The sequence below is a fragment of the Leptonotus elevatus genome, chromosome 1, assembly GCF_054856555.1.
Source record: "Leptonotus elevatus isolate MCC_2025b chromosome 1, RoL_Lele_1.0, whole genome shotgun sequence".
Taxonomy (NCBI): domain Eukaryota; kingdom Metazoa; phylum Chordata; class Actinopteri; order Syngnathiformes; family Syngnathidae; genus Leptonotus; species Leptonotus elevatus.
Genome location: NC_141239.1, coordinates 42956449 through 42982974, shown reverse-complemented (window position 1 = coordinate 42982974; position 26526 = coordinate 42956449). Strand labels below are relative to the sequence as shown.

Sequence of the window (26526 nt, the reverse complement as noted above, 5' to 3'; positions counted from 1 at the left end):
GGAACCAACATTCAGTGTACATGTCAAATTAGTATGGTTGCTAATGAGTAGCTTTAAGACATTGGTCCATTGATCGGTTGGCACAGTATGGTCGTGTTTGTGTGACAACACAAGAGCTTAATTCCACCAATCACATTTAAGTAGTCCAAAACATACAGTACGGTGTTCCCTCGCTATAACGTGGTTCGCTTTTCGCGGTTTCGTAGATTTTTTGGGGGTGCCATTTTTTTTTTTACACTTATGTGCCTATTTGATCAAATTTATGAAGGTTTGAACATTGAGAATGTTTAACAAGAGAGAAATGTGAGGAAATGTAAATGCCTCGATGAGAAAAGCGTATAAACTGTGTGTGGAGGGGTTTTAGAGCCTTAAAACATTTACAATAAATGTAAACTATATAGCTAACTAATTCACGGATTTCATTTGTTGCGGGTATTTTTTGGAACCTAACCCCAGCAGAAAACAAGGGAACACTGTATAGTCGGTCATCAGTGTGTCAAAATGGCCGACTTCCTGTTTAATTCCAGGTATGGGTCCTTGATCAAATCTATCGATCAAACTGGTGTCAGGGGCTGATTTTCTTTGAATAGCTTTTCAGGGGGAAAACTGAGATATGACATGCATTTTTCACCAGGGCTCATGTGCTTGAAACAATTACTGCGTTTTCATGTAATCCCCCCCAAAATGGCTGGAAGACCTATATGAATGTCAGTGATGGCTATGTCCTTCTGTATTGTAGCCAAAATGTTGCAGTCCTGCATCATTAGATACAATAAGGGGCCACGCCCTGTTTGCATGCAGCAGCAACAGCCGCTACAAGGAACTCCTATGCGCTGTTCTTTTGCACTTGACTCATTTGATTATGCAAATAAAGCACCGTGACACTTATGTTCGGATTATGCAAAGGAAATACAAGCAGGACAGCACATGGACAAAGCTGAGCAGAGATATTGTAACTGTCAAGGAGAGGAAGATGGAGAGGTCTTTATGCAAAAGAATGGAGATTTAGATAAAAGGGAGGGCTGGAGGAAATACCAGAATGACAATGCGAGCCAGGGATAATTGAAAACATATGGGTCTGATCCGACCAATATTCGCAAAGGGCTTGGCGTGTGGATGGAAAAAAGGAGAATAAAAAGTGCTGATGCGCTGCGTCACAAGAGTTTCGATGTGATTTGTGACCCCCCCCCCCCTCTCTCCTATTTCCTTTCTTACTCACTGTCACACTAGTCCAAAAAAGGCTCCTTAGGTCATTGTAGATGACTCGTCGCCAACGTCTAATGGAAAGGACACGTTTTAGTGTTGCTGCACTTAGTGAAATACAATACAAGACGACAAACAAACAAGGAGCCAAGAGAGAGTGCTGCATTCATCACCTTTTGCAAAGTAAAGATGAATTTTCATTCAACATCTCCTCATACATCAGTGCAAGTGGCGCTTTGGGCCTTTTTTTTTTTGTGCTGAAATCAAACACTTTTTCTATTACTTTAGCAGGCAATCAGCGCTGGGCCCACACTGGACTCGTACACATAACCTCAGCATGAGGCCGCACGCCAGTTACTAATTATTAAGCCGCCTTTCCATCAGTAGTACGAGTCAATTGTGTTCAGTTTGGAAGAGTAAATCCCAAAGGGGGGAAGCAATATTGGTGTCATAGCGTGACAATTCAGTGAAGGCGCTTGGCATTGGGAAAATCGTCAAACGGCAAAAAGAGAAAATACATTCTGTTTCCTGAAGTGAAAAATAGTGTGGAGTGTAAATGTTTTTTATTTTATTTTTTTTAGTTAGCTTCGCAGGCCGCTTCCTGGTTCAGAGATGATAACCATACCACATTTGCTATTGGACAGTGAGACGGGATGGTTCCATTAAAAGGCAAAAAGAGAAAATAAGCTCCTTTAAAAAAAAAAAAAGGAATTTTTTATTTATTTGATTGTTTATATGCCACTTCTTCATCACCAAGGATATGTCCGGAGAATACCATTAGTCATATTTGGCAGGGTATTAATGCTTTTGTCAAATGAAAATAATTTGGATGTTCGGAAAAGACACACAAGCTCCTATCATTGTATTTTGAGGCGAGGATTGGGGGGGTTGTCCATTTGTTTGATTGTTAGCAAGCTACTTTCTGGTTCACAAATAATTACGTAAGTAGTAGGTCAGCCTTGACAAAAAAATTTTTTAAATAAAGTCCAGATTTTTACCTAACTTAATTGGGCTGCTTCTAAGTATATTTTTCCTGAAATCAACAATTTTTTGTAATCCTGTGAGCTAACTAACTAACTACGGGTATCTTAGTGTAGCTACCTAGATTAGCATCGCTACCTATTTTGGCATAGATAACAATGCAGAACATCTTAGCATTCATTCAGTTTTCTGTCTTCTTCTTGGCATCAACACTCAGTATTTTTGGTACACTTTGCAATGTTTCTCAATGTTTTTTCGTAACGCTTTTGTGAAATTGCACACTTTTCATGACGAGCGAAACTGTTACTTGGGAGTAAGTCTCCTAAGATCAGTTAGCTTAGCAAATGATATTGCAGATAGCCAAAGCAGAGAGCAAAGACACAAAAAAAAAAGTATTTGGCGCAGGCACATGTCACGGGAAAGTCTAGCGGTTTTGTACACACGGCCGTTGAGATCCATGGCAAAAAGTATACTGTACTCGATACAATAAAACAAAGAGGAATACGTATACTCATACTTATGTAAAACACCCAATTTTATGCTGTTTATTACACGTGAGGCCTTAAAACAGCTTTTGCTTTCTGGCACGCTTTCACAACAGCATGCTTTCAATTGCATCCTACCTCAAAGGCCCGCCCGTTCGTTGTCAGAAAGCCTTTCTAACATGTGGTTAGCGTTGTCAAAGTTTCTATGGGGACCTAAAATCAAAGCCAGTGCTCTCCACAAACCCAGAGGAGAAACAAAAAACAAAACAAAAGAGCTGCTCAGACCCAAGCAAGCTCGGCTTTTGCCTTCAAGGGTTTAGCAACATTTGCTTCGCCGAAGTGCCAAAAGATCTCGTGGATCTCTTTTCATTAGCTAGATTGCCTCTTGATTCTATAAGCGAGGGCGTACGCGATGACAAGCCGTGTTGTTTGCGCGTTGACCTTTAAATCCAATCTACATGACTGACAATGTGGAAAAAAACTATTGGGTATTTCACACACTCAAAAGGTTGCCGGCCCTACCGCGGTGTCCGGCTGACCCGTCCCCAATTGTAATCCAAGTAGTCGCCCCCATACATCATGTAGGATTAACCCACCACGCCCTTTTGGACTATTATCTTAAAACATCAACGAGGGGATCAACGTTAATGTTATGTGGGAAAAAACGTCCCTGATGGCAAAATGAGTGAGTCATTGACAGCTTATGGTAGCCCATTTACTTTATGGTTAATTGACTAAAACTGATGATGATGATGATGATGATGATGATGATGATGATGATGATGATGATGCCATTGAATGTGTAACTTATCAGGCTTTACTCTAACACCTTCTCCCTTTGCAGATGTATGCCATCTTCCAAGCATAACAGTCAAACAAATGTATCTAAAATGTGCCAAACAACACTGTAGAACACTAACGGAGGTATGCTAAATTAAGTCGGCGTGCTGTTCGGGTTAAACGCATGGTACTAACACATGTTTGAAATAGGCTATTAGAGCTAACATATGCTATGTTAATGCCAAAGTATTAGGATAACATCAGTCTACAAAGTGGCTAACAAATGCGCTTTGCGTGTGGCTAACAGAACCACTTTCAGGTTTTTTATAACTGGCCTGAGGTGTCAAATCCAGATAGTAAAATACTTGCCACAGTTTGACTTTAGACATACTTGCTTCAATTCAACCGTGGCTAAAGCCTAAAGCTAAAATAAAAATTAAAAATAAAAAGTGGCAGGATTTTTACATTGTACTTTCTGGACCTGGATTTGACACTTCTGCTAACATGTAGCTACGTGACTGACTACAAGAGCTAACAAATGCTACATTTAAGGTTCAAACAAATAGATACCATATGGCTAACACAAGCTAATATAAATTCAAACAAGGGTAATAGCTAAGGTAATGTAGCCCCTGCTACATTATTGGGTTTAGTTGGATTTAACATCAACCAAATAAATAAATAAATGGTGAAATCAGAACTTAAACTTAAAGCGGTTTGAATCGCAGTATAGGACGCAAGATTAGCATTTTGCGCCTCATCAAAACGCATTGAAAGGCAAAACTGAGAGTCAACTATCAAGACAACCGCCAAAAGAAAGTAGAAGAAGAAGAACCTCTGAGACGGTCCGAAAAAACTGTCTAGTAATCAACTTAATCATCAAGTTGCGTTCTCATTAATATGGTATAAAATATTTATAGTATACCACTCATGATATTTTTTTCTTCTTTTCACAATAGAGTTCTGAGTTTTGATTTTGACTTTTGAGGTCTGCACAATAAATGTTCTCATAATTACATAACTGTAGCTCATTTAAAAATTAAAAATAAATCAGTTTTGCTTCAAGAGCATACAGTTTGCTGCGATACACGATGTGAATTAAAAAAATAAAAACAGTTATTCAATTGTTATTTTTTATTTTTTTAAAGAAAACTAGTTGTTCATTTGTAGCATTGTCATATTGTTTAATAAAACCATTGCATCAGATTCCTGGGATTAACCTGAAGAAAGAAAAAAACGCTCAATGAAGTCATTGATTCGCAAAAAATGTATATAATCTGAGCCTTGCACAGTACAGTAAAGCCATTATGTCGAGTACAGTACAATGTTTTATTAGCATCGTGCAGCCACATGGGTTAACCACGCCCCAGTTGTTCTTCATCAGCCAGCTCTCAGCCTCTCAAAATAATTAGGCCAATGTTGGTGATGGCTCAACACCATAAATGAGGCTTTTTACCCATTCAAAGGCAGAAATAAGGCTTTTGCACAACATGATACAGGGACTGGCCAGGGTCTGTCAATTGCCAACTTCTTTCCTCTATGGGGTCGTTGAAATGAACTTGTGATTTGCCATTTTAATAGCAGCGTGTTAATGAATAAAGGAAGAGCAAGGTGGGGCTCCGTTCTGCTGCACCTTACCAAGATCAGTGCGCCACCGTTTCTGTTAACAAAAGGCGTCAATAACTATAGGTCCTCGATGGATGTCAAGCTGGACTGAACCACGGCACTTCGTCTGCAACGTTTACAAAGTAAAACGCCACTTGGAATTCTTTGAGTTCATCCGACGTCAGACGCCTTACGAAAGTGTCGTTTATGGTTATCCCATGTTGAAACATTTGAAAGTACGCGTATCATCGCTATTACATTTTCACATTCGGCCATAAATTCATTGCTTGCCGTTCAATCATCTTGACACCCATGACTATTTTGAAGGGAAAATACATAACTTCCGGTAATATCCCAGAAACCCCATGTTAGCTTGACGTCGCTCTATTCCACGCCTTGGCACACCTCGTCGTAACGCAATACAAAATAAAATACAGTGCAAACAATACAAATTAGACTTCTAAAACAAACATGCGTTAATTTGCTTTTTGGATTCGCCGAATTAGAATTTTTTGGGGGCTTCCGTCACGTTCGCTTAAAGTTGCGCGAAGGCAAGTGACAGCAGGACAGTGTGCATTAATGGCGCGGCGATGCGTGGGCGGGCGCACGTTATCCCCTGTCCGTTGTAGGCAAATTGGAGCATTAATTTCAGTAAGCATTCGAATTCCATGCTAATTTATAGAATTTAACTCACAAAAGCTTCCGTCTTTGCACCTTGTGGAACAAATGTCCTCTCCCTGTGCACAATAATAGGCTACGCACCAAAATTGTATTTTGGAGACATAAATGTCCTTTTTTTATTTTAGTATTATGATGACAAATAAGTTGCACGGAGTCAATCCATTATTCACAAACATCATAATGTCCTGTACCGAGCAGCTGGACACGCCCATGCATGCACTATCGAGTAGCATTTAATTCACTTGCACGATTACGTGAAGTATTTGCAAAGGTGGTAAAAATGCGTTTGTGCTTACTTTTCTCTCCGTCACCTCCTCCCCGACAGCCTCCACCACCCCGGAGCACTCCATGCCCGGGCTCACCGGCGGGGACGGCAGCCGGTCGTAAAGCCCTTGGCGCGCCATCAGGTCGGCAAAGTTGAGCCCGCACGCCTTGACTCGCACCTGGACCTCGGCCGCCTTGAGGGCCGGCTTGCCCTTCTTGACTTGCAGTTTGACTTTGTCATAGCCGCCGTAGCCGGTGAGCACCAAGGCGCGGTACGTGAACGCGTCTTCCTCGGGGACCTTCTCGGTGGTCGACGCAGCCGGGGGAGCTGCGTCCGCTGCAGCCGCCGACGCGTCGGCAGCCGCGGCGGCCGCTGGCTCTGACTCCGTTTTAGGCTCTTCGGTGGGCTTGGAGTCCTGCTTCTGGTCCACGGCGTTCTGCTGCTGGACAGGTGCGTCTTCTCCAGACATGTTTGCAAAGGAGCTTTAGAAAGGTAAGACAGTGACTTTTTGTTTGTTTGTTTTTAAGATGCGCGCGGATGCGGGGTGGTCTTGCAAAAATAAAAAGGGTTTGCGTGGAGTTTTTTCTTGCAGCAATCACAAAAAATAAAAAATAAACGACACAGTGTGCTGACCGGTGGAGAGGAGTGGTGGCTGTCAACGCCGGGCTCAGGCAGTGAGAGTGAGGGGGACGAAACGGAGGCAGGCTGGAAAACACGGAGCGCTGGTGTAACTCGCGGATTCCTGCGTGCGTGATTGGGTGGATTTGGGTTTGCAATGGGTAGGGCTTGAACGTCAATCTGTAAACCATTGTAACAGGCTCATGGCTTGCAAAAAATGCCAGTTAAGGACACATTCTGTTGAGATGCCACATTTTTTGCCTTAATGCTCAGATGAGATGGAAAACTAGTCTACATTGGGTCACAGTCTTGGCAACTTTAAATTATCCTCCATGTTCAAGTCACATGCAGGGCACATAAAGACAGAAGAGCATTCACACCCATGGACAATTTATATTCTTCAATGAATCAAATATGCATGGTTTTGAAATGTAGGAGAAAAGCTCATGAGCACGGGAAAAATAAGTCTGACTTGCAGCAAGCATGTGGAGTAAAGGGCTTCGGCTGGCGTGGCTAATTTAGAGTGCCTCGTCGCGTGGGGAAAAGCCCAGCGACGATCCGGAGGAAGGTGTATAGTCCTGCCACTGGAGGCTGTAAACAAATATATTTTCATTGTGGTGTGTCAAATTTGAAGACATTTATTTTCACTTTACTTGGACTTCAAAATAATACACAAAAGAGTTTGATAAAGAAAGTATCAACACTTGATAATCTGTTAAATGTTAACAGGAGGGCAATTGTGGAACTCAAACAAACAGCATGGTGCTGATAGAAACAGGCACAGAAGGAAATGCACAATCCCCACACAAACTATGGTACAATGCATGCTCATTGTTGTAATTCCCCTTTGCAGGCAACATTATTGGGCAATGACAGATGGATGTGCCTTTTCTTTCTGTGTATGTGAAACTCTCTTAATTGGCTTGTGACAGACAGATGCAAACCATTTTGTAATGAAATTTATACGTCCTATGCGTTTCCCCCCTTTCTTTCTTCCCGGCGGTGAGGCGGAGACACCTTGTGGCTGCAAAGTACCACTCAGCACTTCTTCTTGAGGCCAACGTCAGCAGAGTCCCAATCGATATAGCGCAAAGGCTCTGACCGGAGTTGGACTCATGATGATTGATTAGATTGATTGATTGATGGTCGCTGTCAAGCACGTTACAGTGCTCGTGTCTCTTAAAAAAAAAAAAAGACTCATCATAAGAGCATCATTGTGACCACAGCAAGGAACATTCCTGAAATCATTGTAGAGAGGATTAGAAGAGGAACAAACATACTGTAGTTTCATAGTGAGTCAGAAAAGTCCAGAAAATGCTCCTGAATGTCTCCAAAACGAAGTCTGCAGCCAAAGAAAGACAAAAGCAGTTTGGAACCCCAGACGCCTGATTTCATCTTTCATCTAAGGTAGGTTAATGTTACTTTGTGACACAGAGTGACCCTGTAGAGAGTCTGAGCACTCTCTGAGGATGCGTGTGGACTATAAAACACGTATGGGATTTAGAACAAGTCTTGTGGAAGGAAGAAAGGGGGAAAAGGATGCAGAAATAAGAACTGTAGTGTTATTGTAAAAATGGGGACTGGGTACTGCTGATATCGACCAGTGACATTAGGAGTCATTGGGGAGAATACTTTCAACTCCACCGACACGCCTTCCGAGGAGGAAACAAGGTTAATTGATTTAGGAAGGATTTCACAACATTGCAGAGGCCCAGAGTTGCCGTGGATGCGTGACTTTGCCAAGCTAACATGCCATGCTAACAGCTAAGTGCTAACGCGGTGTACGCCACGTTGTGACCTAAAATAATACATAAATACAAAGTGTTCATGAGGCTATTGTATTACCTTGATGTGTTAGCGAGTCTGTTGGCGATGAAACCTCACACACTTCCGTCGACTCCTCGCATATCGCTTCTAGCATGGCGATTCTTTTGTCCTACCAATGGTACACACCATCCCGGTGGTCAAGAATGCTGTTGAGTCTGTCGTACCACCGCGGTCATTTCCATTGTGACTGTAGTGGTCCTTGAGTTTTTTTTATAGTCCTATTTGAGCTTCTTTAGTTTTTCTCTCACCTGTTTTTGTGTGCGAGTAATATTTAGCTCGGCTGGCTTCTTGGTTATTAATTGGTACACTTGATCATTTCTTATGGCACTTTCGAAGTGGCGTTGGGTCTCCTCGTCCCCGTAAATGCTCATGAAAGCCTGCACTTCCTCATCAGTCCACCTATCTTTTATTTTTTTTACTCCTTCCAATGCTAAAATGTTTTAACAAAAGATGTGGAAAGAAAACAGTGCACACAATAGCCGAGTATCGTACAGAAATGGCGACTGTACTGCGCAAAAAAGCACCTACCCAAAACAAAACGCCTCGTCGTTCAGCCAACCAATCGTAAGACACTACACAGCACGCCCCCGTCGCCCCCTTCTCCCCATTGCGGTTCGGGGTCCATAACAAAATAGGAGCTTAGGTAGTACCGTTCCGGACCTTCCAGACCCAGAACCAGTTTTGTGTGTGAACGCAAACTTTGGACAAACTCCCAGGGTACATAGGAATCTTCCAACATTGTTCCCTGTGGTGTGAAAGCCCCTAAAGTTTGATGTGTCTGAGGCGAGTTCACTCATTTCTGGGGTCGAGATCGTCAAGGTGCTAAAAACACACCTTGGTGGCTGCGACCGCGAGGGTGGGTGAAATCCGCCAGAGTTCCTAAAATCTCTGGATGTTGTGGGGCTGTCCTGGTTGACACATATTTGCAACATGACGTGGGCGTCAGTGCTGCACGTGGATTAGTAGACTAGAGTGGTGGTGGGTCCTGTGCCGATGTGGTTGGGGGTGTTATGAAGGATTTTTCCTTGCCAATCTTGGTAAATTGGTGAGAGCAGACAGTTGGAAACATTCAACAGTTAGCCTACCTTCTTCTGCTGCTGCCCTTCTTTGTATTTTCTGGCAGTCTGGATGCTTAATTATGGTACCATGCTGCCTCTCACAGGCCAATCATGGTACTACGACAGACAATAATACAGTGGGGGTTTTTTTGTTTGTTTTTTAAACGATTGAATAAACACTAAAAACAAAATAATTACATAATTATCAACACCTTACACTGAAGGAGCAAACCATTGGACCAGATTTTCACCACTATAAACACAGCCAGCTAAACACTTTTTGAGGCAATTTATTTAGTTAATTTTCTTCTTCTTTTTAATTAACTTTACAGTAAATTTAACCTTTACTAGTAGTACAGTATTTGTCTATTGTTGGGACACGTTTAGTTGTGATTGTCTATATTGACTGATTTAGGTTATGAAGAGAAATAAATCCTATGTGATATATGCCACGGAGGAGGCGGATTTTGCACACCAGCACTGTTTCCGGTTGCTGTTTGCGACGAGTGGGCCGCGGCCCATTGCTTGCGCTTCGGCCCTTGTGCCCCTCGGTTACACATTCCCGTCGATGGGTGCGAGTGTGTAGTGTCTGTCTCAGTTCTCCGAAGCATTTCAGAGAGCTGAGACGCCCTGCGTGTTGTGCGCACTCGCGCCCATTGGTGGGAGCGCGCGGTTGTGGGGCCCTTAGGGTGGGGGTGCGAGTGTTGAGTGTGTGTCGCAGCAGTGGCCGTAAACGGCGTTGGTGTGTGACTTACGGAAGTCAGAAGTCCGTGGCATCTCCCTCATTGCCAAAAGTGTGTAGCATAGATCTTGTGTTTGTGTATTTATACTTTCTCTGTATTCTTCACTTACAGTAACCGCTAAAAGTTTTTTAAGTTTAGCATTTGCAGTGTGTAACTGGTTCAAACAGAGTTAAACCTTATGACACATGTGTATGTCATGTGGTAACATAAGATGGTTTATATACATGTGTTTATAGTTTTGACAAGAGTGATAGAGCTATAGTTGCTCTTGTTCTTGCTCGGTCTTTCGGCATCGCTCGCCGGGGTTCACACCAGCTGCCAAGTCGGCGTCATTCGCCGAGATGCTCGTTTGCTCACGCAAAATAAGAATTGGTACTAAGCTTGCAAAGTGTGTGAGTCACCGTAGTGTGCGTGCTTCGAAATGCACACACTTTGGCTGCATTCTGTGATAACGACATCTAGTGGTCACTTATTATGCACTGTCCCTTTAAAGCAGACATAGAACCCAGCCAAACCTACAACTTCCCACTCCATGGTAACCACATGATCAAGATGCTTAATGTACACAAGCTTCACAACGCTGAACGCTCAGTTGAGCAGAATTTGTCCTTTTGGTCAGTGGCGTGCACAGAGATTTTAGGGAGCAAGTGCTCTGGGGGGAAAAAAAGGCCACTTTTGTGCACAAGGAATATTATACCTTACTGACAATTCCCAGATGACGTCACAAGTCAAGATGGCCGTCAATTTGGTCTGCTCATTGAAAAGCGTTGGATTTTGGATTGTTGTAATTTGATTTGTGAGGATTATTTTGATTCCAAAATGTGATGAGATGTCGTTTGTATGATAGTCACAGGAAAAAGCATTACAATCTGCCGGTTTTTTTCACCGTATAAAGGAAGCATTTGCATTGTGTTGCATTGGGGACATATCAGAAATGCCCGGATGTTCGGAAATGTCAATAAAAGTTTTTAAATAAATATTACACACACATAATATTCATTAATAATACCCCACAGCTAGTTTTAATAACAGCCTATTAAGGCAACATGACTGCAAGACTTGTAACATAGAAGTAACTTACATTTATGGGTTGTCCTAAATAATAGCTAATAATTTAGCTAATATTAGCTTCATGCCTGCTGATTTAGTATAAACTACTTAAAAGAAGATTTTTCAATACAATAAACCTTAAAGAGAAAATCAATATTATAAAGGGATATTCAATAAAAAAAAAAGTGCTAAACTCTAGTTAACATGACTCTCTCTGGCCTTGACTCTGAATCTGACCTTTCATCTTCATGCATCTTTGATTTCATTCAAGAGAGCAGAGAAATGCTTCCCTTGACCGCTTGCTGTAGCTCCTTTTCTTTTCCCCTTTTCAGCCTCTCCTTTCTAGGCATTATGATACAATTACTAAATGAACGGAAAAATTGTAACCAAACAGACCATTGGCATGAGAAGGAATAAGACTGACTGTTGTCATTACAAGAAGGCAAAAGGGTATTTTTCACAAGCAATTGACAATTCCAAACATCCGGGCATTTCAGATTTTTCCACAATGCAACTCAATGCAAATGCTTCTATCACCGATGACGTATTGGATTGTTTTTGCCTGTGACTAGCATATTACAAACCAGACACAAACAGCAGTTCATCACATTTTGAAGTCAAAATAATCCCCACAAATGAAATTACAATGATCCAAAGTCCAATGCTTTTTAATGCACAGATCACAGAGAGCTTTCTTTCACTGCCGTTAGTCTTACAATGTGGTGGTTATCACGTTGTCTATTATTGAATTAGCATATAGCATTTTAAACTAGGTGGCTAATGTCGGCTAATTTATGCTCAGTTGTTTGTGCTGTATGAGACATGCTACTTCACAACAAAATGATTATAGGTAGGGAATAGAGGCAAAACAAACAATACAATTTCACTGGATTCATAACACCTGTGTCAACATTGACCTGTCTGTCCTCAGTAAAGTATTTATAAAAAAAAGAAAAAAATTCCAAAGGGCCCTTTGTTTGAGAGAGGGCAGAGGGGCAAGGGTGTGAGCCCTAATAGGGGTCTACCTGTGCACGCCAGTGTTTTTGGTTCTTATACGATTCACCGCAACACAGGAGTTGCAGATCACGGCAATATCTATACGAGTGGCTGAAAAGTACACGGACCATCAATTCTTATTCTGCAATTCTTATTATGATAATCACATGAATATGATGTATATAATTACAGTATTGAGTTGTATTCCTTTTATTTCATACGTTGTTTGTTTCATACAAGGTTCTAAAGTACTCTTGTGCAGCTGTCACTCATGATTCCATGCCTGCTCAGTTGAGACCATAAAAACAAATAAATAAATGAATGAATAAGATTTGAAACCAAACAAAAAAATGCCAGCGATGTCCTCTGTAAAAAAAATTCAATTTGGCTGTCCGCTGTATTGTAATAAAAATACAGTCTTTAAAAGTTGAGCCAATTTACCAATGCAGTTCCATTTTGGCCACAAGAGTGCAGTGTGACTCTTCAGAGAGGCCTAAAAGTATGCCAAATTGCACTGCACGTGGTAGCTTCAGTTTAATGAGCGCATTCATTCATTGTTCTAAACCAATCATTCAGTTCCTGACCTAACTCAAAGCATGACAAACTATAAACACAGAGCAATCACCCTAAACCACTCCCGTTTAACGGCCTGCTTCATAAACATACGCCGCGTTTAATGTGTCTCCATTACTGGCAAGTATTCAACAGACATAATGTGCACACATTTTTATGAGGGACCGGCTGAAAGGAGGATTAGTCTTATACATTTGTTTTTTTTCCTCAAAAGAGAGCAGCGACTCAATGCTGGATCGGTTGCTACAAAAGAGAGTGATTTATTCCATTTGGCTGCAAGGAATAACGTCAATATCTTTTTTTTTAATAAACGATAATTAAACATTTGAATGGAAAGGTCAAAATGAGCCTGTGAACCCCCATCTTCCGCGTGCACTAGTGGGCGTGGCCTGTCACCTCAAGGCTTGTCCATAATCGCGCACGCGCGACTCAGCGAGGGCGCGCGTGTGCACCCTCCCTACCTGCTTTGCCTGCCTGGTGGCTCATCAGTCCGGTCACCCGCCACGGGCACTTCTTGCGGCACTCAGTCAGTCTGTCAGTCGCAGCAGAGGGAGCAGCACGCCCGCTAAAGCTGTGCTGGAGCTACGGGAGCTCCGTGGGAAGCAGTCTTCGCTGTTTGTTTGTTTAGTGTTCACGGATGTTGGCGACCAGCGACCGTACCTCTGACTGGCATGGAGAGTCAGGGCAGCCGCTGTAAGATTGTGGTGGTGGGCGACGCGCAGTGTGGCAAGACAGCGCTGCTGCACGTTTTCGCTAAAGACTGCTACCCGGAGGTGAGGACCAACTTAACATTTATTTATTTTTTTATCAATCTGGACCTGCCGCGGAACTTAATAGTAAAGTAACGCTGTTTTTAAATCTGGGGTTCTTCAAATGTTTTTGGGATCGAGGGGCCCTTACGTTTGCAAATCCTAAAAGATAAATGATTTATTTATTTTATTGCTTTGTGGGATCAGCATTATCAGACTAATCTTTTCAAGATAGTATCTTAAGAACGTTATGAATCTGTACAACTGGTGTAAATGCACCAAATTTCCGGCCAACAACTTAATACTGAAAGCAAGTAAGGGTTTATTTTGGTCTTGACATTTTTTTTTGTTAAATCCAAGTTTCAAACTTTTCAAACTTTGTTCATTGTTAATCCTAAATTCAAAAGGCTGGCATCATTGGAAAGCTTGCAAAGAAACTGAAAACTTAGAATAATGAACTTGAAGATGCAATACGCAGAGCACTAAGATGCATGTGTGTCAGTTTTCACCGAGTGGCCAGAGCCGACATTAAGCAATAAGAGAACAATCATAATATATCCCAAAATGGAACTTCAGAAAACATCATGATGTAAATGAATTATGAAATTTCATTTGGGACACATAATGGGAAAGAAATTTTTGCCATTAAAACATTATTTTCCTTGAAAACAATTAGTACATTTTGAATAATAACAACGACTAACAATTCAAATATTCATATCAGTAAAATTAATTGATTTTCGAAATGAAATTTAGTGGGGATTTGTCGTTACATTTATTAACCAAATTATTTGAAAATGACCCATATTATTCAGACTGTTAGGATTTCAAAGAATATTTTACAAACCTTTGATTAAAAAAAAAATATTATTATTATTATTATTATTGCAGTTGTTTGTTAACTGTAAATGTGTGCAATTTGTAACAAGTGTACGAACATTTCAAAATGTTGGCTAACCTAGAAGTTGTGTTCATCATCACATCATCAGTATTGTGTATGGTGGTTAGTTAAATAACTCAAATGCAGTGAAACACCCTTACCCCATTTTTTTCTTCAATGTTTCCCCTAAATATTCATCAACTTTCCAACTGAATGGAACTTAACCAAGTTGAATTGAATTAAATGCAATATGTGCACCGCTTTCACTAACAACATGGCTACGTACAAAGAGGAGCTAATTTACAAACGCACAATGAGCGTTGCCAACTTAACTTTTCTGACTGTCCGAGTAACATTTTAAAATCAAATGTAGTGATTTATCCACGGTGGGAACTTTTGACCCAAGGTATGTGTGTCCAAGCTGAGCATATTTTCACAGAGGCCACATTGCCTCACCTGTACAAAAAAAGCATGACAAACCTACAAATGCTGCAGGCATGCTGGGATGTCAGATTTTTGTGAGGCGCCACAATCATATCAGAGCTTTTTTAATTTTTTTTTATTTTTGATTGGCCCAGAGCTAAAGCTGTGCAGCCTGGCAACTTTTGACATTTTGACATTGAGCTGAAAGAGCCTCAGTGGTTATTTGCTCAGAAGTTCTCCCGTGGCGCCTCTGCCACGGCCAAGGACCAGAACATCATCAGATCTCACCAGACGACATCGTATATATACATCAGTAATCATTGCGTACCAATCCCGATATGTACTGTAGGAATGTTGTTGTTGTTTTTGTTTTTAAGATAGGACAAAATAATTGATTGCAAGTTACAGTATTTTATGGACACCTGTGTTTCAGCTCATGGACCCTCAGGGGTCTCCAGCCAGCCAGCTAAGTTTCATTGTTTTAAATAGCTATTTGTTCCAAATGTGGTGCTATTGATACGTTACTTTAAATGTGCTCTCACTGGACACATGATTACTGTCGGTATTTGTAGTTCAGTTAAAAAAAATAAAGGGCAAATTTGTACATTAAATATGTGAAATAGTTCCTTATATTCTAATCATTGAAAAAATAGATAGTTGTTTTGTGTGTATAGATGAGATACATTGTTATTATTGTGACAAAAAATGCATCGCTGGCTTTAAGTTTGACCAGTTATTATGATTTTTTTTAGAAAGTGATGAAACTGTAGAGAAACGTTTTCACCAATGTTAATTGTGCTTTCATTCAACATGAATGCACATGCATGAGAACGTGATCGATACCCACAAAGATACAGTGTCAAGTCTCCTTTCTGATTCAGCTTTTTGTTTGAATTGGCAGGTGTACTTAATTGCTAATTTAGTCCCTGAATCAAATGTGATTTTGCGTTTTGTTTAGACGTACGTGCCCACCGTGTTCGAGAACTACACGGCCAGCTTCGAAATCGACAAGCACCGCATTGAGCTGAACATGTGGGACACGTCAGGTACGTTTTGCTTGCATCCTTCCCCCTTAAGCTGACTCCTGTTTGATGTATGGTTTTGGCCCAGACAGATGATTTGATGATGATGGTCTTTTCTGGAGTGCCAGCCTTCTTTTTCTCTGTTTGTTTTCCTTTCCTGTGAAGACCATTTTCACGTCTTCTCATGCTCTGGCTTCAGGGTCGTGCGACTGTCGGGTGCTGGGATAGTTGGGGGTTGATGCAATGGTGGCTAACTCATGTTTATTTCCATGTCAGTATGTTCGCTCTTCTGTGTTTCTTGGCCATCTTTCCACTGAAAATGGACTTTGGAGAAAATCAAGACTTATGTCTCCTCTATCGGCATCCACACTGCGGACCGGTGGTTGGGGACCTCCAGTCTAGGACACCGGCTTCCGGTTGGGGCTCATTTGGTTTAATTCCTTTGTTTCCTTGGCCAAAGTACAAGCCCTGGAATTTAGCCCAAAATGGATGATCCAAACCAAAATGGCTGACTTTCTGTTCTATTTCAGTCATGGATCTTTGAGACATTTCCATACAATTTAGTGCCAAGGTCCAAATGGTTTCCAGGGGGCACTTTTGAGTGTTTTTTTTTTCATGGCAAACCCCCAAAATGGACATGTCGATCAGAACTGGACACAGGAAATGGCTCTGGAATTGAACAGGAAGTTGACCATTTTGGTTTTAAAGCAGCCGTTTGAGCTCTTACTCAAGAGATTTGCCCATCAGATGAAATAAATGGGTGAAGCTACATTTCCAAGCGTTTTTGCCTACACCATTTAATGTGGTTAGATCAAAGTTTCATCAATATTTAAAGTGTTTCTGATTGGCTAAACGACTTCGGACATCTTTCTGGGGTCTTTTTTTGACACAAGACTGGACAAGTCCGCAACTGCCCCGAGTGTTTCATTTGTGCGTTCTTGACTTTCAGAACGGAAGTTCTCCGCCACCTCATGACAACTTCCGAGATAATCCGAGACCCCCACGAGGGGGAACATCTACCATAAACATTCCCAACCCCTAAGATATCTTTAGATCTTTAGACGCTGCCTCATGGTCAGCCAGAGAAAGAATGTTGTTGTTTTTGCATTGGCCCCTGAGAGTAAATCTCCTTGAGCCCGCCACTCAGTGGCAGCCCCGCCTGCATCCCCCAGGGGCCGTAACTTAACTTAGGAGCGGCTCCTTATCACCGCCGCTAATGACGCTATGGGAATGTTGTGCTTCTGTGTGTCCTTAAAACCCTGAACCACCTTTAGCGCCGTTGGTCTTTAATCTTCTTTGCCACCACAAACATGTCGCCTCTCCACAAGGCGCATACAGTATGAGCCACACACACATCCATTTGAGTGTGTGTGTGTGCCTTTGCTGCATTATGGAGCCCCCCGGTTTAACTACCATTGTCCTTGTGGGGACATTTTGGTGGGCCCCACAAGTTCAGACTTCTTTTTGAGGGTCAAAACTTGGTTTTAGAGTTTAGGTTTTAATTGGATTTTGGTTGTGGGTAGGGTAAGGGTTAGGGTTAGGGTTAGGGTTAGGCAATCAGTTGTGATGGTTAAAGTTAGGGTAAGGGGCTAGGAAATGCATTATGTCAATGAGATGTCCCCATTAAGAGACAAAGACAAACGTGTGTGTGTGTGTGGTCTTGTTTTTGTGACATAGTGGGGCCAACATTTCGGGACTTCCCAGAGTTGTGGGGCCCACCCGTGCACGTGGGGCCATTTTGCTGGGGCCCCAAAAGTTTAGACCTCTTTTTGAAGGTTAAGACTTGAATTTAGAGTTTAGGTATGAAATGGATTATGGTTGAGGTTAGGGTAAGGAATAGGGGTAGGCAATCATTTTTGATGGTTGGAGTTAGGGGGAGGGGCTAGGAAATGCATTATGTCAACGAGATGGCCCCACAAAGATAGTAAAACAAACGTGTGTGTGTGTGTGTGTGTGCCATTATTCACGCAGATGTTCATGTGTTTTCTCAACAAGAAAAATAATTGGTTCACAGATGGAAAACAGCTTTCATCGGAGAATACTGGCAACTAAGTTACCTCCACTTTTGGTTTCTGCCATTTTGATTTTAGGGAATCTCTAGTTTTGGGCCTTTTTTTATGTATTTTTTAAAATCAATATGCCGACTTTGTTGTTGTTAATATTCTTGTATAGTTTTTGTTGCTGGAAAACTTTTGCTCCACACTTCAGCCCATTTATCAGTAATATAATGAAAATGAATGGAAATGTGAGTACAGTGTTCCTTCGCTATGACGTGGTTCACTTATCGCGGTCTTGCTGTTTTGCAGATTTGTTTTAGTGCAATTTTGCATGCATTTTTTTACAGGAATGAACCTATTTAAAAAAAAAAATCTGAAGGTTTGAACACCGAGAATGTTTAAACAAGAGAGAAATGTGAGACATGTAAATGCCTCAATGAGAAAAGTGTATAAACTGTGTGGTGGGGGGTTTTAGAGCCTTAAAACATTTATAATAAATGGAAAACATAAAGCGAACTACTTTGCAGATTTCATTTGTTGCTGGTATTTTTTGGAACCTAACCCCAACGGAAAACGAGGGGACACTGTATTTCATAAGTTGATTTACAGTGTGCGCTCCCAAATTTTCTATTTGCACCCACAAAAAAAAAAGACAAAAAAGCTACCCTGGAGCGCTGAACGTAGTACTGAATTTTGCATAGCATGCCGACTTAGTACATAACAGTGGTGTCCAAACTCGGTCCTGCTGGTTTTAGAAGTTCCTCTTCTCCAACACACCTGAATCTCATCAGCAAGCTCTGCATACGCCTGATAATGATCCTGTTCATTGGAACAGGTGCATTGGAGCAGGGAAACATCCAAAACCTACAGGACTCCGGCCTTTGAGGGCCGAGTTTGGACACCGCTGACATAACAGGTAGGTATGATAAAGAAAACTTCAGTAACTTAACAAATGGCATGAATTTATGTCCAATGGACACAGACTCCCGGAGAAAAGAAGTATCTTCAGTATTACAGAAAAGAATGCTAGCTTCATAACTTGTTTATTTTCGTAAAAAGTGCATGACTTGGTGATTTGTAAAATTGTGCATTAGTTATCTTAAAAAAAAAAAAGATAGGGTTTTTATTGTAATGGACCGCTGATCAGATGGATTAAGGTTAGGGTTAACCCTGATCAGATGTCAAAATGTGACTTGACAAGAAGAGTGTGTTTTTCAGGAACCTTGTGGAGTTGCAACCACATATTGTATATTCGCTCGCTTTAAAAATCAATAGGCTTCTTGCTTTGACATAAATCCACAAAAGTTTGAAGAAGATTGGATCCTTAATATCAGGTTCGCTTCACCCCCCACTGCTGGGCTTCGGTTGTGATCACAAAGCGTTACCGATCGTCTGGCTGTCCTCCCTTTCGCAATCGCGCATCATCAATGTGCTTCCGTCATCGGCCATCGATGAGCTGCATCTCGTTAAATCCTCTTCTCGGCTGAGAGCGAAGCATTCGGAGGTGTTTATGGAATTGATTTGTGAGCTTTATTGTGGCGTCTTGCCGCTTTTGTGTGAACCGCCTGTCTGAAAATTTGGGATTGATTAAAAGCCGAGTGCCTTTTCTTTCCAAGGATGTACCTCTTTAAATATTTCTGTAGTGTCCTAAAAACACTCACTCACTCACTCACTCACTCACTCACTCACTCACTCACTCACTCACTCACTCACTCACTCACTCACTCACTCACTCACTCACTCACTCACTCACTCACTCACTCACTCCACTGTAAACGGCATCCAGATTTGCTACTCAATTTAGATTTAGCCAAGTTAGCACATTTCGATGCCCTCCAGTAGCCTATATCATCGAATGGAGTGAGTGCTGAGTGTTTTGATGTTTTTTTCTACTGCTCCCCCGGAATCAAAACTAATTGCGTACATTTGCGCTGCTGTCCTTCAGGTTGTTTTGAGATCAATTGAACAGAAACAGAAGGCTGTTATGGCTTCGGGCAAACGGCAGACAGCAACTTTGTCTCTCTTCTGTATGTTGAGACCATCTGGATAATGAAGTCAATTAGAAAAGTGACTGGAGAGAATTCACATGTTTGTCTGTGCGCCGCACGACTCTGCTGCCATTTACTCTGACAAGCTCTTCCAGCTTGTATCCGCTTCTTAATTGATTATTCGAGTAGCCCTAGCGGTCAAGTGGACCAAATGTCAATGTGTCTTGGCGAGAACTTCCATGAGGGTCATTACAGCTTCTTACTGTGGATGCCGGGGAGGGAGGAGGAGGGGCTCCATTGGTAGTCAGCCAGTCTGAGAGGTTGTAAGGAGCCCGAGGCATTATTGCGCTCTGTCTCTCTTCTCAATATAGCAGCGCTGCCTGGGAAAGCGTCCGGCTTATCGCCCATGCTCGCTGCATCTTTAAACGGCCATGTCAGAACTTCCTTTATCTTCAAACGATTGTCACGTCTGTTATTCCCTTTCGGCATGACAAAACGATACAACAAAAATGGGAGTTTATTGTTTTGGTACAGCTGCTATTTGTGAGTTAGCAAGATTATAAATATTCTTAACTGGGTTTTTTTCGGACATCGAGAAGGAGCTTAAACATCGTTGTCGTTTCAGATATATGTAGGTATCCATACATTTCTTCTGTCTCAGGTTGTTTTTTCTCGGACATGGTGATTTCTTAGCGGCACAAGATGTCGCCAGAGATAATGTAATGCTGTCACGTCATAATGACTGTTTCAATAAATATCACTACAAATTCTCCAAAAGCTAAAGCATACTTTAATATGTTTGCCCATTTTCCTCCCCCACACCATATTCGTGTATATTTGTATACATAACAAAGTTTGAGAATTTAATTTCAATATATTTTTCAATATTTAATTTTTACTTCAGCATCTAAAAAGATGCTTTAATGTTTGTTTCATTTTTGTAATAATTTATTTTATGTTGAAGTAATATTTATATTTTCATTGAAATGTGTATTTTATTTTTAAAAAGCTTTATTATTCATATTTTACTACATTTTCACGTATATTCAAGATCTCACATCTCACATAAGAGTCACATATTAGTCACAAAAGCATTTAAAAATGTCATTTAATTTACTATTTTCCTAGCGACTAGGAAAAAAATGCCTGTTACATTTCGCTTGCATTGAGGCCAAGTAACGCACTCGATCCAGCAGGTGAAAAAAACAACAATTTACTCCGTCTACATGTGGCAATTGCACTTACACCCATTAATGCCACCTAGAGGACAGGAGTAGATATGCAGGGATGGCGAGATCCGGTTCTCGAGGGCCGGAATCCTGCAGGTTTTGGATATTTCCTTTGATGATTCATGATCAGCTTATCAGCAAGCTCTGCATAAGCCTGATTACGATCCGGTTAATTGGAATCAGCTGCAGTTCGAGTAGGGAAACCTCTAAAACCTGCAGGACTCCGGCCCTCGAGGACCGCAGTTTGCCGCCCCTGGATTAGTGTCTACAGACTGCTCTCGTATTGATTCTCATTAGTCTATCCAGGTGCATGTCCGTCTGTGGTGCGCTTGTTTTCACTGCCACCGGTAGTGTGCATCAGCAGCTGGCCATGTCCCTGTGACATTCCAGCTGTCTTCACACTGGCATTCCCAACGCATTCGAGCGTTTCAGGCATTCGCGAGCCAGTGCAAACAACGAGGAGAGCGGACGCTCAAACAAGCTTCATCTCAGCGGAGCACCCCAGGGTGCTACCACGTGGCTTGATGCAATGTGAGCAGACACACTGTGACCTCGTCGTGTACTTTTTCTTTTGACTTTTTGGGAGCAGCAGATGAGGATGTTTGGGTTCAGGTGGAGGATAAAAATCCACATTTTTCAAGCGTGAGTTTGGGAAGCGTCTGAGCCTGGAGGCCGCCCGGGGCAATGAGCGCCTAATGACACGTGTTTTGACGACGAGGGGCGGGAGTGTTCACCAATAAAAGGCGTGTGACGAGCTTTTGCTCGTTAACAAAGTTCCAAAATAATTCCACACTTGGCATGCTTTACTGGGATTCATGTTTTTGAACTTAAAGGTGGTCTTACGGTTTGGCATGGATGGCGAGCTTAATGTGGGGAAGTGGGGAAGCAAGAGTGCCAATGATAATTTATTTTCAAAAGAACAAAAACATCGAAAACCAGGCATGTAGAAAATTCAAAAGTACGCAGTTAACAAAGTCAAAGTCAAAAAACAAATGCGAGACTTAAAGTAATACATAGCAAGGAACTAAATACAAGCCAAATGACAACACAAAATACCTGGACAAGATGCGATGGCTGAGGGAGCTGATTGGTCGACAGAAGGGACCAGGTTGACGAGAACAGGTACAAAGAAATAAAAACAAATGAGCAAGACAGGACACAAAGCACTAGAAAACAAGGCTTAACATGAAAAAAAAAGTAAACAATCCAGACAATAAAACATATATCATGACAGATGAAAGACAGATTTTTTTTTTTAAATTACTGCATTTTAAATAAATGCCATATTTGTTTATATTTGTCTTTTAGATGAAATAGCAAATCACGAAAATCAGCATATAATTGGTGCCCATGCTAAATGGAAGAAATGTTTTTTAACCCAGAAAAAATATTGGGAAAAAACCCCTCAGATAAGCATTTTCCACAAACACGAGTTTGAGTTTAAAGAAAGTAAAACTAATACTTTTTTTTTTTTTTAAACATATCTTTAAATAGAAAATGTTGGGGGGGAATCTGGGAAAAGATTAATCCACGGGTGCCAAACTGGGAGTATGCAAGAGTTCACTGTAAAAATAAAACAATACACGTTGTATATTTAAAACATACCCCATAGCAAAGCCATTCAGTCAATTAACTTAATGCTAATATTAATTAGCATCTATAGAATGGGTGCTATAAACCCTTAAACAATAGATTGAACAGAAAAGGTGCAGCAACACACATAGAAGGACAACATCACAGTGCTCACACAATCATATATTCTTTATCCTCTGGAAAGAGTGGCTAATATTAGTGTCATACAGGAGAGAGGAGTTCAGACATTTCATTGAATATAAAGTATATCCATCTGTCTGCCTCATACTGCCCCCAGGTGGTCAAGGTGGTTACAGCAGAAAGATCAGCACAATGACCCTTCAGTTGATGACAAAAAAGGGTTAATTCTTTATAATTGTGTACTTTGTCTGTTTTTCATTTATTTCAATTGAATGAGAAAAGAAGTTTTGCGCTTCGAGTATTCTGAGTTGCAAGCCTGGTCACAGAGCAAATAAAACTCATATCTCAAGGCATCACTGTATCAATTTGTTTGTAATTTTTCAGAATTTTTTTTGTGTCAGTGCAGTGCGGTTGTTAGCGCTTTTTGCTCACCAGTACAAGGTTATTTCAAGCTTTTCTTGTTAACCAAGCTGTAAAATAATTTAATTCCCCAATTGACACGCTCGGCTGGAATTTATGTTATTTAACTAAACAAACGAATTGAAGCTGTTGTGCCATTCGGCCCCGAACAGAAATGAGAGAATAAGACAATAGTAAAGTTTGGAATTAAACCTCCACAGTAGCCCTTAATGCATCGTTAGCTTTGTTATTGTTGTTTTATTGATCCATTAACAAACAAAAAGAAATAAAACTATGCAAGGTGCATTTGCCGGTAATTCATTTTTAACTCTGTTTGTAGGGAAGTTTGCTTGTTGTGAGCGAGGATGTTTTGATGCAGCATGTTAACCTTGATGCAGACGCGCTCACCACAAAAAGGAACCGAAAACATTTGGGGAGTAAATAATAATAATAAAAAATAATTAAAATTAAAATTTTATCATTTTGTTTGTCAAGGATACATTAATTTTCCGTCTATGTTTTATATTAATGCTGATATTGTTTTTATTTAATCAATTTACTAACTTTAATTTAATGTATGTAATGATTTGATTCACTTTCATTTTCTATTTATATTTGAAATGTTTATTTGTTTATGTTCTTTTTTTAATTATATGTTACTATATTTTATTGTAATTCTAAGTTTTAATAGATTGTAAGACTTTTTTATGTTTGATTGTATTTTTTCATTTATTTGTAATTTTAATCAAAGTTAATATAATGATAGTTGAAATTTTGTGTTTTACAATATTTTGCTTTTCTTTCAAAACATTTCTATTGAGTTGTGGGTTACATAGACTTTTAATGTTGTCACTATGTTTGGAGGGATGCACTCAATATGAAATATTCAAATCAACAAATGATTAAAACATATCAAAATGTCTGCGAAATCTCATCTGATTAGCAAAATTTACGGAGGCTCAACAACTGTCATCTAAAAGCATGTTTAATCCGGATTGGAAAATTCCATTAGCAAGTCTAGACTCTTGTGTCGGATCAGGATCTTATTACATGTTGCTCCCTGCACTGTATATCTCTTTATGCTTTTCAGATCTTGTTTCACACATTTTCATCACGATCTTGAAAACAATGTTGTGAAGAAAAACTTTGTGGAATTATCTTTGCGGTCATTTGGGGGCAGGGGATGAATGTAAAGCCCCCCGACACCTGCTAAGCCCCGGGTTTACAGTGAGGCTGCTTTGAGCTCTCGGCAAAGTCCCAGACAAACAAATGGGCGAGGTGGATGTGAAGGCTTTGTCGGCGTAATTAAACGCATCGTTGGACAGCGGCAGCAGCGCTAAAATGAGCGAGAATGGCTGTTTAACATCATTTCTTCAAAGAATTTACTGTTTGACATCTCAAAGCTCTTCAAATAAACTGTAATAGTGAAAACTCATTTGACATTTCTAGAGGTGCATCAACAAATGAATCAATCATTCAGTGGTAGAGTGGTCGTCTCCCATCCGTGAGGTTGTGGGTTTGTGTCTTTTTGATGTCATTAAGTCACGGAAGTTGAATCTGCCCGTTTGAAGCACACATTTTAGAAAGGAGGAGAAAGCTAAAGAAGTCGCGGACGGACTTTTTTCATGCCTGGTTGGATGGTAGACAGGCGGGATGCATATTATTGATAGAAAACACCACTAAAGTGCATTTTCATACTATGGGACCTTTAAATTGGATTCATCAATTGAATATAATTAACAGATTAATTAATTATTAAAACAATCGTTTGTTGCCAGAGTACCCGAAGAAATCTCACGCCGGTATGTGAAAAACATGCAAACTCTACACAGGAAGGCCGCACTCGCTCAATGAGGACTGTTGCCATGGAAAAGGAAAAAGAAAAATGATTCCCAAGGTTTGGATTTACTTTAAACCAACTGGAGTAAAACAATGTCATTTCAGTCAGACGGTCATTATTTTAGGACTCTTAGTCCTTGGTGGAATTGTGCTGTTTGAATTATTATTATTTTTTTCTCTTCTGTGTTGGATCCAATTAGACTGGACAAGCGTACCTCATGATAGGTTCCAAAGTAAGGCAGCGGTGCAAGAAATGCATAAGTTGTAATTAGAGCACACATAACATTGGTATACTATAAATACAACATCTTATTTGATAGGCAAAGCAGCCGTTGCCATGGATACTCCGACATCAATTGATCCCATGATCTTAGCATGAATGACGACTCAATTGCGTTTGAATGCGTAGCCCTAATTAAGCGGCGAGTGGTCAGTCAGCCACTTGACTCCCATCACATCTGAATGCTGACAGGATGTGCTCCGGTCGCTGTGGTAACCACACGCACGTGTGGAGAATTGTTGGTAACGTACTTTTTGGACCAAGAATTCAAATGAATAACATGTATGGCGATATTTTGCTTAAACAGTTTGGATTTGGGTTAATTTGAATATTTGAACATGAATACAGCCCTCTCCAAAAGTATTGGAACGGCAAGGTCCATTCCTTTGTTTTTGTTGTATACTATCAAACAAAAGTTCAGAATTCCAGCTATTATTTCATGGTGTTTACATCTGGATCTGGTAAAGAGGAAGTCAACCTTAAACATTTCTTGACAATAATATGTTATAAGTGACCTCACTAGTCTAAACATGACATTCTGTTTAATATTACATTTGTGGAATATGAATTATGCAGCAAAATCCAGCCGTTTTTATCCATCTCAGGGGGCGGCCATTTTGCCACTTGCTGTCGAGTGAAGATGACATCACAGTTGCTCAGGTCTCAGGTAAAGACCAATCAGAGCTCAGCTTCAGAAAACAGGTGAGCAGTGGTTGGTCGTTTGCCTAAAACCCTGAGCAACTGTGATGACGACAGTAAGTGGCAAAATGGCCGCCTTCTGATATTGATAAAAACTGCCGGATTTTGCTACTTAACTCATATTCCACAAATGTAATATTAATCAGAATACAGTATTTAGACTAGTGGTGCTGCATAGAATATGTTATTTTTTGTTATTTTTAGTAATTTCTGGGTGGGTTGACTTCCTTTCAGGAAGAGCATCTTTTGTTTGAACCCACTCATTTCTCAAGTGAGCAAAAGTATTGGAACGGACATTATTAAATGAATTTCAAGTGAATAATATTTCATATTTGGTGGCCTGAGAGTTTACTTGCAGTAACTGCATCAAGCCTGCGACGAGTTCATTTTAATTCATGAAAGACCCGTGAGTCTGTTGCAGAAGCAGCCATGCAAGCCCAAGT

At 40.7% G+C, this 26526-nt stretch overlaps 2 protein-coding genes and 1 long non-coding RNA gene across 4 annotated transcripts in view; 1 reads left to right on the top strand and 2 right to left on the bottom strand.

The window, feature by feature from the left end:
- vat1 (vesicle amine transport 1) overlaps window positions 1-6680 on the bottom strand; it is a 42404-nt gene extending 35724 nt beyond the window's left edge. The window contains exon 1 of the mRNA XM_086060319.1: window positions 6032-6680. Coding sequence (XP_085916445.1) covers window positions 6032-6469 — 438 coding nt within the window. The 5' untranslated portion in view covers window positions 6470-6680. The remainder of the gene's footprint in view (window positions 1-6031) is intronic.
- Window positions 6681-7286: 606 nt separating this feature from the next.
- LOC147182305 (uncharacterized) lies at window positions 7287-9554 on the bottom strand. 2 transcript variants are annotated; one of them, XR_015090596.1, is made up of 3 exons: window positions 9531-9554; window positions 7899-7960; window positions 7287-7796 (listed from the first exon to the last, which is right to left on the bottom strand). It is a non-coding gene; the product is annotated as an uncharacterized LOC147182305 (long non-coding RNA). The 2 variants fall into 2 exon arrangements; XR_015090595.1 differs by lacking the exon at window positions 9531-9554 and adding an exon at window positions 8464-8579.
- Window positions 9555-13308: 3754 nt separating this feature from the next.
- rnd2 (Rho family GTPase 2) overlaps window positions 13309-26526 on the top strand; it is a 46066-nt gene continuing 32848 nt past the window's right edge. The window contains exons 1-2 of the mRNA XM_086060331.1: window positions 13309-13638; window positions 15876-15963. Of these exons, the coding sequence (XP_085916457.1) occupies window positions 13537-13638; window positions 15876-15963 (190 nt within the window). The 5' untranslated portion in view covers window positions 13309-13536. The remainder of the gene's footprint in view (window positions 13639-15875; window positions 15964-26526) is intronic.